Genomic DNA, 14002 nt, shown 5'->3' with positions numbered 1-14002 from the left:
GCAGAAAGAAAAGAAAGAAAACGAAGCAATAGAGAACCCCTAGGCCTTCCGGGAAATCCCATCCTAGGGTCCAGGGTATGACTGGGAGGAAAGGGGGCAATCTGGGTGGAGATCACTTAGTGCTGCAGACCCCCACCATAAAAGAAGGATGCCCCTACCTTCAGAGTTACTGTGGAATCGAGACAAGATGTAGATTATCATTTGAATACGTTTCCACCCACATTTTCCCAAGTTACATGATCCAACTTTTCTCCCTTCCTTCTTTCCTCTCCCCTCCCGGAGCTGGCAAGCAATTCCATTTGAGTTATACAGGTATAGCCCAGACAAGATATAGAGAAAGGAGTGAGGACCACCGAAGGATGTTTCCGTCTGGACAGTCTTAGGGATGGTCAGCACTACATTGCCAATGCATGGCAAGGCAGGGGAATCCTCGGACAAGCCCTTGCCAGGGACAATGGGGCTGTTTATTCAGATTTCAGAACTTTTACTTATGTGAGCCGCAGGAAGAGGCTGAGAGTGGCAAGTTCTCTCTCTCTCTCTCTCTCTCTCTCTCTCTCTCTCTCTCTCTCTCTCTCTCTCTCTCTCTCTCTCTCTCTCCTCCAGTTAAACAAAAACAAGTCATTCAGTCACGCCCCCTGCCAGTGTGTGTTTTGTGGTCCTCCGCCCCTGCCCCCTCTCGAAGGAAGGCCAGGGGTATTTGTTGGATCTGTTCTGTTACTGAGAATCCAGTTTACTTTCAGGAGTGATTAAGATAGAGACACCAGTCTTCCCTCATTTTACACAGGAGGAAACTGAGGCCCAGGGGGGTGAAGGTAGTTTAAAACGACTGCAAAGCCTCTGGGTGACTCCGAATGGGCAGCTTCCCCTTAGCAGTTCTGGAGCCCAGTGCCTGGTGCTGTGGGTGGGCTAGCGCCCCTTGTTTGAGTGTGGGGGGAAATACGGGGAGTCCCCAGCTGTGCGGTGGTTCTTGTCCCACCAGGTGGCAGCCCCTCCTAATACCTGTCTCCTCCGAATCTCCGCCCACCTCCAGGGTCCCGCCTGGAGGGGAGGAGGGGGCGGGGCGGGGCGCTCCCGGGTGGGGGTGGGCAGGAAGGGAAGGCCCCGCCCAGTCCCCGCCCCTCAGCTCTCCGCCTGGGAGCTCAGAATGGCCCAAAGGCGGAGGCTGCGGTGGGACCGGTCGGCACCATGACGCTCAGAGGCTTCGTGGTGGCCCTGATGCTGGGGACGCTCCGTGGGGTGAACGCTGTGGAGAGGAGCCCAAAGTCCTGGCTGCCTGCTGCTTTTCCGCGGCCCCCTAGCCACGTCCCGCCCGCTGCACTGGGAGCGCCCCGACGGCCTCCTGGCCAGCCCTTCCAGCGCCGCCAGTCCCCTGCCTCCGCGCCCCTGCCACTGTTTTTGGCTCCGGCCCCCGGCCTGGGACAGCAGCGATACTCGAGTAAGAGCCGGGACTTCGATGCAGGGGGCGGACAGTGTTGCTTCCCAGGAAACCCTAGGGACCGTTGTGACTGCAGACAAGGTGAGTGGCACCGAGTTCGGCTCCGGCTCTGGGGTCGGGGTATGAGTGTGGACAGGTGAGCACGTGTGCGAGGGAGCTGATGTGTTGGGCTTGAGTGGTTGGGATGCACTCAAGGCAGCTTCCTGGAGTCCTGGAAAGACCTCAGGCTCGGAAAAATGGACACTCCCCTCACTATGCCCTCCCCTTCAGCTTTTCAGATAAGGATACTGAGGTCCAGAGGGGGAAGGGACTTATCCAAAATCACGTAGCTGCCACGCAGTCGCCAAGTCAAGATTCAAACCTAGATCCTGAGATGCCATAGCTAGTGAGCTTCCCACGGTGCCCAAGCTGTCTGCCTTACTGGCTTTCCAACCTTTCTTTTCTCTTGGAGACCTTGCCTGAGCCTTCCCGCTCCAAGAGACAGTGACTCTGTGTGAATGAATGGGTTTCACCTGCCGGTAGTCTGCATTGTCAGGTACTTTGGCGGTGTGCAGTCTGTGGAACTGTGAGTGAGAGAGCTGTCCGACTGCTTGGGTATCAGAGGGCTAAGGGGGTATGCCATGTTGACCTGAGTTGGGTTGAACGGGAGAGTTTCCCCAAAGACTGCCTCGCAATGCCCTTCTTTCTTTGTTTTCCATCAACCCACGTCCCTGTCTACCTCCCTTCTTGGTCTTTGCTTTTAGAAAGAATACCCTTCTTCTTCCACTCAGATCCATTGCCCAGAATCCCAGTAGTTGGTCCTAGAGCAGTTTGAGAAAGAGATCCAGGCATTTCCTCCTTACTTAGGAGATCCTCGAAAGCTCCTTCACTGAGCCAACATCTTATTCCTGCCAACATGCCCTAGCAATGGAGCTGTTCTTATCTGGAGTGAGAACAAAGGGAGCCAAAAAAAAAAAAAGCTTGGGGGGACAAACTACAGGTCTTCATAGGGTTGGGAGAATCTTCCACACCTAGTTATTTTATTTTAATTGAATCTCTCACTGGGCAACATTGATTGGAAAGATCCCCTTAGGACTCACTAAGTCTAGTTTCTAGTTCCTTTTCATGTAAAAAAAAAATGATGCTTCCCAACTTGAACTCTACCTTTTAGATTTGGCATTTGGTGGCAGGTTCTTTTTAAATTCTAGAGTTCTTCCAGCCATTTTAGTGTTTTAGGGTACTAAACTGAAACTGTATGACCCTGGGTAAGTCATTTTTCTTTCTCCATGTGAGTTTCCTCCACTTTCAAATGAGAGGGTTGAACCAGATTGAACACTAGGAAGCAGAGACATGGTCTAGTGGATTACTGGGTCAGACATGAAGTCAGGAAAGCACTGAAAATCCTGCCTCAGATTCTCAGTAGCTGTGTGACTCTGGAGAAGTGCTTCCAATTTTCTCCTAATTAGAATCCCAGACTTGGAGTCTGGAAGACCTGAGCCCAGGTCTAGCCTCTGATACTTACTAGCTGAGTGTCCACTCTTCTGCAAAATGGGAGCTTCCGTTTCTGTATTTCCCTTTGAATTTCAGTCCAGCTCTGCATCTGATGTCAGCCGGAAGGCAGGCTGCACAAAGAAGCTCGAACCAGTACCCTGTTAACTGTGAAATGACACCTGTAGTAGCCATCTCCCAGGGTGCCTGGAGAGCCCCAATCACCACCCCTTCCCAATGGGAAGAGCTATGGTGAGGAGTGTTAGCTTTCAGTGTGTCATTCATTACTGCCCTCCTTGGGTGCCTGACTTTCCCCTTTACATTTGATTGCTCTCCCTGCCCATCCCAGGGGTGCACAAAGGGCTCCTTGATCCATTTGCATTCAGTTCTGATTTGTGGCTTACTTCATTTTGTCTCCCCCTCTGAGACTAGCTCAGCTTGGGCAATTTTGCTGTCCAAGTGCCATTCACCTCTCTCTGCCTTTGGTTGCTGAAGTTCTTTGGGCAGTTATTGGAGAGGCACAGTAGGGTTAAGACCCACGATTTCTTCTGCTCAGGAATGAAGTCATCGCGACCAACTACATTCTTATTCCACGGGAAGAATGCTGATGGGCTTGTAATGGCCTGGAGTTGGCCCCCAGCTGAGAGCTCTAGAATTTCCTTGCTATTTACTAGAGGGCTGTAAGACTTCAGGATTGAAATTCCACACAGAACAACATCAGTAAGAACAGCTGAATATTAATACCCCTGCATTTAATAATAACTCATGTTATGATGAAGGTGAGGAGGCAACGGCAAAAGAAGGGGATGACAGCCACGGGGGGATACGTTGGGAACTCTGTCCTAAACTGATGAGAGACCCATGGAGAAACCCTGAAGCCCTGATCCCTTTTGAGCTCTAGCGAATCCCACTGATTGACATGACACCCTAGCCCCACTCATTTTGCCTTCCTTGCCAAGCTTCTTAAAATGGGGTTCCAGAGGCAGCGAGGTGACTCAGTGGATAGAAAGCCAGGACTAGAGATAGCAGGTCCTGGGTTCATATCTAGCCTCAGACACCTCCTAGCTGAATGACCCTGGGGAAGTCACTTAACTCCTGTTGTCTAGCTCTTATTGCCCTTTTGCCTTGGAACCCATACTTAGTATTGATTTTAAGACAGAAAGTAAGGGTGTTAAAAAATCTGGCTCTTTGTTCTATTGCTTCTCTTTGCTCTAAGAGAAGATACTGGACCTAATCATCCATCATAAGATTTTACAGACAAGTTTCTATTGGTAATTGCTGTTGCCTTTATCAGTCTTCATAAGCTTCTTAAGGACAAATTTATGTTCTAAACAGGTGCTTCCTTTGGCCACCATTTCTCTTTACTTGGCAAATAAGTCAAGTATTTGCTGATTGAAGCACATTTATAGATTTCTGGGGCCTCTTTGTTGTGGCAACTGATGTGTATTTGTTAAATTTCTCATTGGTACTGATGTGATTTTTACTATTGATTATCCATCTTGCATTATGAATAACTTATTGACATATATATGGAATGAGTACAATTTCATTCTTTTTATATGAATTATTATTTCTTCAGAATTTGTATTAAATTTGATCTTTGCTGAAATAAATCATATTATTATTTGCACTTCTCCAGAGTCACACAGCTACTGAGAATCTGAGGCAGGCTTTTCAGTGCTTTCCTGACTTCATGTCTGACCCAGTAATCCACTAGACCATGTCTCTGCTTCCTAGTGTTCATAATATAATATAATTATTATTAAATAATGAAATAAAGAAATAAAATGTAGTCTGGATGTGTACAAATAGCTGCTTCAAGAAGCTGAAGCTACAAAACAAATAACCCTTGCCCTCAGAAGCTTATATTCTATAAGTGTAAAGGAATATAATTATGCTGTAGCAAAAATGAAGGAAATCGTTTCAGAGAAACGTGGGGAGACTAGAAAATGATGCAGCCAAGTGAGCAGAACCAGAAGAATCATTTATACAGTAACGACAAGATTGTGAAGACAAACAGCTTTGAAAGACTTAGGAACTCTGATCAACACAAAACCAACCATGATTCCAGAGGCTTTGTGATGAAACAGACTACAACCTGAAAATTAGACTCAGGGTTCTTATTTGAACATGCCATTATGGTAATTTGTGACAGGCAACTGACCAGCTAAATAATTCAGTGGATACCAAGGCACACCTAGAGTCAGGAAGACCCGAGTTCAAATGTGGCCCTGGACATTTAATAGTTGTGTGACTTTCAGCTAGCCACTTAACCCTATTTGCCTCAGTTTCCTCGTTTGCAATGTGAGCTGGAGAAGGAAATGGCAAACCATTCTAGCATCTTTGCCAAGAAAACCTCAAATGGGGACACAGAGAGTTGGACAGGACTGAACAACGACTGGAGATTGTGTTGGTTTTTTTTTTTTTTTTGCTATCTCAGTTTGTTGGGGGGTGGGAAAAGCGGGGAGAGAAAGAAAGCAGATCTTTGTTTAAAAATGTTAATTTAAAAAAAGAAGCTTACATTCTACTGGTGAGGGCAAGAATATAATACACGCACAAATAAGTAAGGTCATTTGAGGGTGGAGAGAGCCATGAAAGACCCTAGTTATGAGTTGGTACCTGAGCTAAGCCTAGAAGGAAGTTCAGCCCAGATTTTCAGGAGTAAAGGTGAGGAGAGAGTGTGTTCCTGGCATGGGAAACAGTTTTGCAAAAACTCAGAGGTGGGAGCTGGGATGCCAAGGTCAACTAGTTTCATTGGAATTTAGAGACTTTGAAAGAGATTAGTGTTAAGTCAGAAAACGTAGGTCAAAGTTCAAGTGTAAAGGGCTTTAAATGCCAAGCTGAGAAGTTAGTGTTTTATCCTAGAAGCAAGAGGAAGCCCCTGCTTTGTGGAAGATGGAGTGCAAAGGGAAGAGCCTGGAGACAACAAGGCCAGGAAGGAGTCTATGGTAATGGGGCAGAGGCCAGGTGATAGAGGACCTGAACAAGAATGGTGGCCCTCTGTAGGAGAAAGAGGTTGGGAATATAGGATCAATGAGGCCAGGGAAATGGATGGATGCAGAAGGCCAGGAAACACAAAGATTCAAGGGTTCCTCAGAGAGTTTGTCTTAAACTCTTACGTTTTGTCTTAGAATCAATACTATATATTGGTTCCAAGGCAGAAAGAAGAATGGTAAGGGCCAAGCAATGGGGGTTAAGTGACTTGCTCAGGGTCACACAGCTAGGAAGTATATGATGTCACATTTGAACCCGAGACCTCTCCATCTTTACACTTGGCTCTCAATCCATTGAGCTACCTAACTGCCCACAGACTAAGATTTTGGATGGACGGTGGTGCCCTTAACAAAAGAGGAACATTGGGAAGAAGAATGAGTTCTGTTGGAAACAGTGAATTCTTTCTTGAACTGTGTTTGAGATGCCCATAAAAAAAAGCCTAGGAGGAGGTGTCCAGTAGGCTGTTGGTAATAATAGAGTGATGCTTATGAGAGAGAGTGAGTAAGAGAGAGAGAAAAAAGGAGTCAGAGAGACAGAGACAGAGACAGAGACATAGAGAAAGATTTTGGAATTGGAAGACAGAGCTTGAAGGGATCTCAGATACCATCTAGTCCAGATTCCTCATTTTACAGATGAGGAAACTGAGACCCAGAAAGGTTAAGTAAATTCCCCAAGGTCACCCAGCTAGTAAGTGTCAGAGACAGGATATGATTCCAAATCTACCACTCTTTTTGCCACACCATAGAAATGACATTGAAAGAAACCTCTACTATGTTCTTAGCTATAATGGGATAAATGCTACATATGTAACATTTAAAATTTCTCCCAAAGAATTATTCTTCTGTATGACTTATTGGGTTAATCCATTACGCTGAGAATAGTTTATTGAATGGAAGAGTTAAGAGCACTTTGGGCTTGGAGTCAGGAGCCCCAGGTTTGAATCTTCATGTAATATTTAATAATGTTTTTGAGCCTCAGCTTTACTCATCTGTAAAATGGAGCAATGATACTGGGACTTCCAGCTGGGTTGTTATGGAGACAGTGCTTTGCAAACCATACAGGGCTATGGAAATGGAAGCTTGATATTGTCATAAGTAAAGTAAAGCAGTTGCAGTAACTGTCAGAAATATTTGCATTTTGGTATAAAAAGAAGACATGTGGAACAGGACCACCATTGACAAGCTGGGTTCTTGAGAGTCCATTTCTTGTCTGAAGTGGATTTTAATGACTTGGTTGACCCAGACAGCTGGCTGGCTCTTTGCTTTTTTACTTTTCCTTCTTATCTCTATGTTGTAGATGCTCATGAGATCACATAGGTTTATGACTAGAAGGGACTTATTTTTTTATTTGAAAATTTTTATTTAATTGATTTAGAATATTTTTCCATAGTTATATGAATCATGTTCTTTCCCTCCCCTCTTCCCACCCTCCTCCCGGAGCCAACATTCAGTTCCCCTGGGTTTAACATGTGTCATTGATCCAGACCTATTTCCATATTGTAGATATTTGCACTAGGGTGATCCTTTAGAGTCTACATCCCCAGTCACATCCCCATCGACCCATGTGATCAAGCGGTTGTTTTTCTTCTGTGTTTCTACTCCCACAGTTCTTTCTCTGGATGATTTATAAAACTTTTAATTCTTGCCTACTTTGAAGGCTATTGACAGATAAAAAAAACAAAAACAACACTTTGGATTTGGGCAGTGTCCAGCTGGAAGTAGAGGAAGCATCACTCAGAGCCATTGCCTAGAAGATAAAGGTTGTTTAATTACCTGGACATGGATACATTGCAGTTCAGAGACTCATTGGCTCATAGCATTGGGAGACTTTAGCTATATTGATCACAGACGTTCCTGCCCTTTCACTGGGTGTGAGGCTGCCCTCTTCCAGATGCTTTCACTTTTGTGGGTCCTATCCCAGGTCTGGATGGTGTGTTTTGATCTCATGTGACCAGCCAACCTCCTGTTTTTAGTCAAACTCTCAATCTTATCCATTTTTTCACTTTTAAAAATGGTTTTTTATTACAACATTTAAAATCATCAACAAATATGAATAATTATAAAAAAGAGCAAAAAGGGGATTTGCAAAATTGTTATACACTTTGTTTTTTTAAATGTAAATAAAATGTTATGCAGTAGTAAGTCTTGCACATGCCCTCTTACAAACTTTTTTCCTCTTGTGTATTTCCCTGTGTTTTATTGATGCTTATTTCTTTGTTGTTATTATTGTTGTTTCTGTCCCTACCTGCTAAGTCATACAGCCATGGAGAATATGCTAGACCTTCCTTACCTTTACAGGCAGGTAGGCAGTCAACAAGAATTTATTAAATACCTACTGTGTGTCACATTTTCAGTTGCTCGGCTGTTTTTTCAGTTCAGTATCAAAACTTGTGTTGCTAGAAGAGACAGGGTGGTCCAGTGGGAAGAACATTGGGTTTGGAGTCAAAAGATCTGGGGGAGCTAGGCTCCCAGGGCAGTGTAATTCCAGCAACTGGGGAGGTGGAAGCTGGTGGATCTCTTGAGCTCAGGAGTCTGAGCTTCAGTGGCCCAAGCCAGCTGGTGTCCATGCTACATCTGACACCAATATGGTGGGGGAAGAGGAGACGGGGCACCAGGATGCTTAAGTAGGGGCAAATTAGCTCAGGATGAAACTAGAGCAGGTCATCAATTCCATGGCCTTGATTTACCTATATGTACAATGACTGAATTTATTTTTTGTCATCGAATTTCAGAATAGAAATGGATAATGATTTCAGGGAACCCCCTTACTTAACTTTACTCAATCCCTTTGAGGCAGCATATAAATGAATGGAAAGCTTTGGAAGTACCCAGAGTGCTATTCGGGGCTTCTTACCTGGTAGAAGCTGTAACTTGATGTGGCCATGGCCACTCAGCAAATGTTTCTGGGAATCTGAAAATCCCTAATAACTGTACTAGCCCAAATCAATTTCGTTGTAACTGAAATCTCTCTGCTCCCCTCTTCACAGATGCCTCTTACAACAGGGAAGCAGAAGCCAGAATGAGTTTAAGAGTTGCTCCCTTTGGGGTGAGACAGATTCTGAGAGGGTGTTTCCATCTGCTCTGGGGGCACAGCCTTGCCAGTCAGAGAGATAAGCAATGAATGTTGACTTCCTCCTTGGCAATTGGGTTAGCTCTGCCTCTGTCCCTTTTCTCCCTCCTCCATCACGAACTTGACAAACATCAGCAAGCATGACCTTTTCCATATATGAAGAGGACCAGAAAAGATGGTTGTAAAAGAAACTGTGAATCGCGATTACTTAGAACTTTGTTTTTAGAAGGACATATTATTAAATTGGCCACCACTGCCTGTTTCTGTCTCCCTCCGAACTTCTGCTCTCTGGTGTATTTTTTAAATGTTTCATTGATGTTCCTTTGCTTTCTTCCCTCTTCTTTTTGTTTTCCACTAACCCTAGAACTCTGTCCCCAAGCCCCACCCAGACCCAAATTCCTCCCTTGAAATGCAGTGTAGTCAAAGAAAACCAATTCACCCATTGGCCCCATCCCGGAATATATGTCCCGACTGTAGCTCTAGGCTCTGTACCATGTGCTCTGTACCATCCTAGGCTCTCTGCTCTGATGCCTGGGAGGCGTGCTTCACTCCATGTCATTGTTACTTACGATTTTCAACAGAATGCTTGTCTTTAAATTCTTTTCTTTGCAATGATGTTGTCATGGCATGCGTTTCTCTCTTGGTTTTGCTCACATCACTCTGTTCATGCCTCCTCCCAGGCTTTTCTGAATCCATCCCTTACATCGTGTCTTAGGAAACAACAATATTCCATTATAGTTACTCTAACTTGTTCAGCCATTCCACAGTTGATGGGCACTTATTCTGTTTACTTGCCTACTACCACAAAAGCCTATTCAAAATATATTTTACTTGAGTTCTTTCCCTCTTTCTTTGATAGCTTTGGACTATAAACCATAGTAGTGGTTTCTGGGAGGCACCAGTGACTTTTGGGATACAAATCCAATTATTTGTTTACAAAACCCTTACCTTCTGGCTTCCAATCCATACTAAGCATCAGTTCTAGGGTAGACAAGTGGTAAGGGCTAGGCAATTGGGGTAAAGTGACTTGCCCAGGGTCACACAGCTAGGAAGTATCCATGTTCAGATTTGAACCCTGGAGTGGCTCTCTATCCACTGAGCCACCTAGCTGTCCCCAAATTGATTTTGAGAATGATGAACTACTTCATAGTTCCACCAATAGTATAGCCAGTTCTGCTCTAACACGTTTGAAAATGAGAATTTTCCCCTAGTCTGATTGATAGGAAACATTTTAAACAGAATGGTAATTTTGAGTTTGCTTCTGCACACTTTTTCCTTAAAAAACCATCAAGAATTCAGAGAATGACTCAACTTCACAATCCCTCAGAAGTTACTACCTTTTCAACGCCTTATTCCAAAAGCAAGCTTCAGGTCTTTTTCCAAGTGCCATATTTATTGGCTATCTTCTGACCCAGTAAGAGTTTGGAGAGAAGGGCCAGTCTGGATTAATCCTCTTCCCATCTCTACGCTCTTCTATCATGGCCTCTTGCCTCTGCTGGAGGTTCAGTTTGACCAACTTGCTCCAGCATTGGGAAGTCAGCTGAGCCTGAGACACAGATCCTATTTGCTGTAGTGTTTGTGTATTTCTTATCATTCAACATGTATAAGATTGTGCTACCATTTTTATTTAGGGCTTATCTTTTATTTTTAACGTCATCTGGTTTTTGAGTATTGTGCTTCTCACCCCCAAAAGCTTTATGTGTTTTTGTTGGTGTTTTTTAAACCTTTACCTTCTGTCTTAATATTGACATTAAGTATCAGTTTCAAGCAAGAAGAGAGGTAAGGGCTAGGCAATTGGCGTAAAGTGACTTATTTACCCAGTGTCACATAGCTAGGAAGTGTCTGAGCTCACATTTGAACCCACATCCTCTGCACTCCAGGCCTGGATCTCTAGCCATTGAGCCACCTAGCTGCCACCTCTATGTTTTTTTTGTGTGTGACTTGACATAGCTTGATGCATTTTTGGAACTCAGTCAATCAACCTACTTTTATAATATGCCTATCATGTGCCAGGCACTATGCTGAGGAATACAAAAAGAGGCAAAAGACAGGTCCTGCCCTTAGGGAATTTACAATCAAACGGGGAGGAAAAAATGCCAACAAAATACATATTTGGGTTTATATATATATGTGTGTGCATATATATATATATATATATATATATATCAGAGAATGAGGAAATAATTAACAGGGGAGGAACTAGTTTTATGAGGGGCTAGGGAAGGCTTCCTAGAAAAGGTGGGATTTTAGTTAGGACTTAAAGGAAGCCAGGAAGGTTAGTAGTCAGAGCAGAGAAGGTAGAGCCTTCAAGGCAAGCCAGAAAGAATGCCTGGAGCCAAGATGTAGTAGTGTCTCATTCATGTTACAACCAAGAGGCTGATATCACTGGATCATTAAGGTCTTTTGTTACAGACAGTTCCAATCATTTACTTTCCTAGTTTAAGTAGTTTCAAATGTTTTTTACCTTATAGTCTGGTTTGGGGTTTGGTAGCTCTGTTACTCCCCCCCCCCCCCCACACACACCTTTTTTCCTTTAGATTTTGACCATTTATTTAGATTAATTTTGTTATTATTTTTCTAATTTTATGATGCAAACTCAGATTAATTTATAGATTTACAAGTCAAATTACCAAAATGACATTGTCATTTTTTTATATTGGCAAAACCCAACCCTGAGCTATTAATATTTTTCCAGTCATTGAAATCTTTCTTCTTCACCTCATTTGCTTATAAGGTTTTTATGACTTTGCATATGTTCTTTTTTTGCAACACTATCTTGTTGAGCTGAGAAATATGTACATTCTTTCTTATTTACATTCAATTATCACCAGAGGTCTGTAATATTTAATTTTTCTAAAATTACATTCAGGTCCTCCACTTCTTTCTTATTTGCCTTTTTGTTAGATTTGTCTGGGTCTGAAGTGGGCACATTCCAAACTACTGTAATTTTATTCTCCCTATAAACATCAACCAGCTTTTCCTTTAAATGGGTGCTATGTTGTTTAGTGCCAATAGATAATTATTTCATTGTCTAATGTTCTTTTTTTTTTTTTTGGTAAACCCTTACCTTCTGTCTTGGAATCAATTCTGTGTATTGGTAGTGGAGTTTCTCTGATTATCACTTTTAAATTTTTACTGTTGTCATGTCTAAGAGAATGATTGCTACCTCTCCTTTTAAAAGTTCATCCAAGGCATAATAAATTCTGCTCCAGGCTCTCATTTTAACTCTGTATAAATATGTTTTAAGTATGTATCTTATAAATAACAAATTATTAAATTTTTCTTTCTACTTTTTTGCTACCCTCCTGTTTCATGATTAATCAATCCTATTCATGTTCACAGCTGTGATTGCTAATTATATATTTCCCTCCATCATATCTTCTTACATTTTCCCCCTGTTTTTGCAGCCATCCTCCTCTGTACAAAGAAGGAAGATGAAATGAAAGAGAAGGAATGTGCTCAGCATTGGTACTCTCGGCAGCCTTCTCCCATTTCCCTGCTCCTCTCTTCCCCTAGCCCAGGCCCTAATCATTCACTTACACCTCCTTTTCTTTTTCTTTTTTCCCCCTTTTTTTGGAATTTATTTAGTCAATTAAAAACATTATTCCTTGGTTACAATACTCACATTATTTCCTTCCCTCCCCTCCCCTCACCCTTCTCACAGCTGACTCGCAATTCCACTGGGTATTACATGTGTTCTTGATCAGAACCTATTTCCATGTTGTTGATGTTTGCACCAGGATGTTTAGAGTCTACATCCCCAACCATATCCCTTTGACCCATGTAATCAAGCAGTTGTTTTTCTTCAGTGTTTTTATTCTCACAGTTTTTCCTCTGAATGTGGACAGTGTTTTTTCTCATAGATCCCTCCAAGCTGTTCAGGATCACTGCATTGCCACTAATGGAGAAGTCCATTACGTTCGATTGTACCACAGTGTATCAGTCTCTGTGTACATTGTTCTCCTGGTTCTGCTCCTTTTGCTCTGCATAACTTCTTGGAGGTCATTCCAGTCTCCATGGAATTCCTCCACTTTATTATTCCTTTGAGCACAATAGTATTCCATCACCAACATATACCACAATTTGTTCAGCCATTCCCCAATTGAAGGGCATCCCCTCGTTTTCCAATTTTTGGCCACCACAAAAAGTGCAGCTATGAATATTCTTGTACAAGTCTTTTTCCTTATTATTTCTTTGGGGTACAAACCCAGCAGTGCTATGGCTGGATCAAAGGGCAGACAGTCTTTTATCGCCCTTTGGGAATACTTCCAAGTTCCCTCCAGAATGGTTGGATCAATTCACAACTCAACCAGCAATGCATTAATGTCCCTACTTTGCCACATCCCCTCCAGCATTGATTACTTTTCTTTGCTGTCATGTTAGCCAATCTGCTAGGTGTGAGGTGATACCTCAGAGTTGTTTTGATTTGCATCTCTCTGATTATAAGAGATTTAGAACACTTTTTCACATGCTTATTAATAGTTTTGATTTCTTTGACTGAAAATTGCCTATTCATGTCCCTTGCCCGTTTATCTACTGGAGAATGGTACACCTCCGTTTAATATGCAATTTGTTCTGCTTGTGACTACTTTCTTCGTCTCTTCCATTTCTTAAACTACCTTCTCCCCTCTCCAATTCCCTGCTGATTTTAATGTATTTCCTACCCCAAACTGTGTATGTCGTCAATCTGCCTTTGCCTAGTTCAGATAAGTGAGATTAATGAATAAGACACTTATTCTTCCCTTTCTCAATACTTTTATCATCTACCTCAAATTTGCCAAAGAATTTCCTTCCCTTCTCTTTCATTGCTTCCTTAATATTATTTTTACTCTCTTTTCATTCTTCTCTTAAAAACAACAAAAGAGAGCAAAACCATCCCTGGTTATTTTGGTCTTTCTTAACTTCTACCTTTGATAACTGTAGGATGCTGAAGAGATACTTGTTTCTTCTCCCTCTCCCATTAGAAGTACTTTTATCGTCATTCTGATTCCTCAAATGTGTTTGCCTTTCTAGGTTGTTCTTGCTTCCTGTATTTGC

The 14002-nt window shown here is 42.8% G+C and overlaps 1 protein-coding gene across 2 annotated transcripts in view; it reads left to right on the top strand.

Annotated features, from left to right (window-relative positions):
- The first annotated feature begins 1120 nt into the window (after positions 1-1120).
- Positions 1121-14002, top strand: part of PRSS12 (serine protease 12) — an 81566-nt gene continuing 68684 nt past the window's right edge. Inside the window, exon 1 of one of the 2 annotated variants that reach the window (XM_007495554.2) lies at positions 1121-1516. In XM_007495554.2, coding sequence (XP_007495616.2) covers positions 1186-1516 — 331 coding nt within the window. In that variant the 5' untranslated portion in view covers positions 1121-1185. The remainder of the gene's footprint in view (positions 1517-14002) is intronic. The other variant, XM_001371881.4, reaches the window with a different exon arrangement.

This window comes from Monodelphis domestica, chromosome 6 (genome assembly GCF_027887165.1).
Source record: "Monodelphis domestica isolate mMonDom1 chromosome 6, mMonDom1.pri, whole genome shotgun sequence".
Taxonomy (NCBI): Eukaryota; Metazoa; Chordata; class Mammalia; order Didelphimorphia; family Didelphidae; genus Monodelphis; species Monodelphis domestica.
This window is presented reverse-complemented; position numbering and strand designations above follow the sequence as displayed.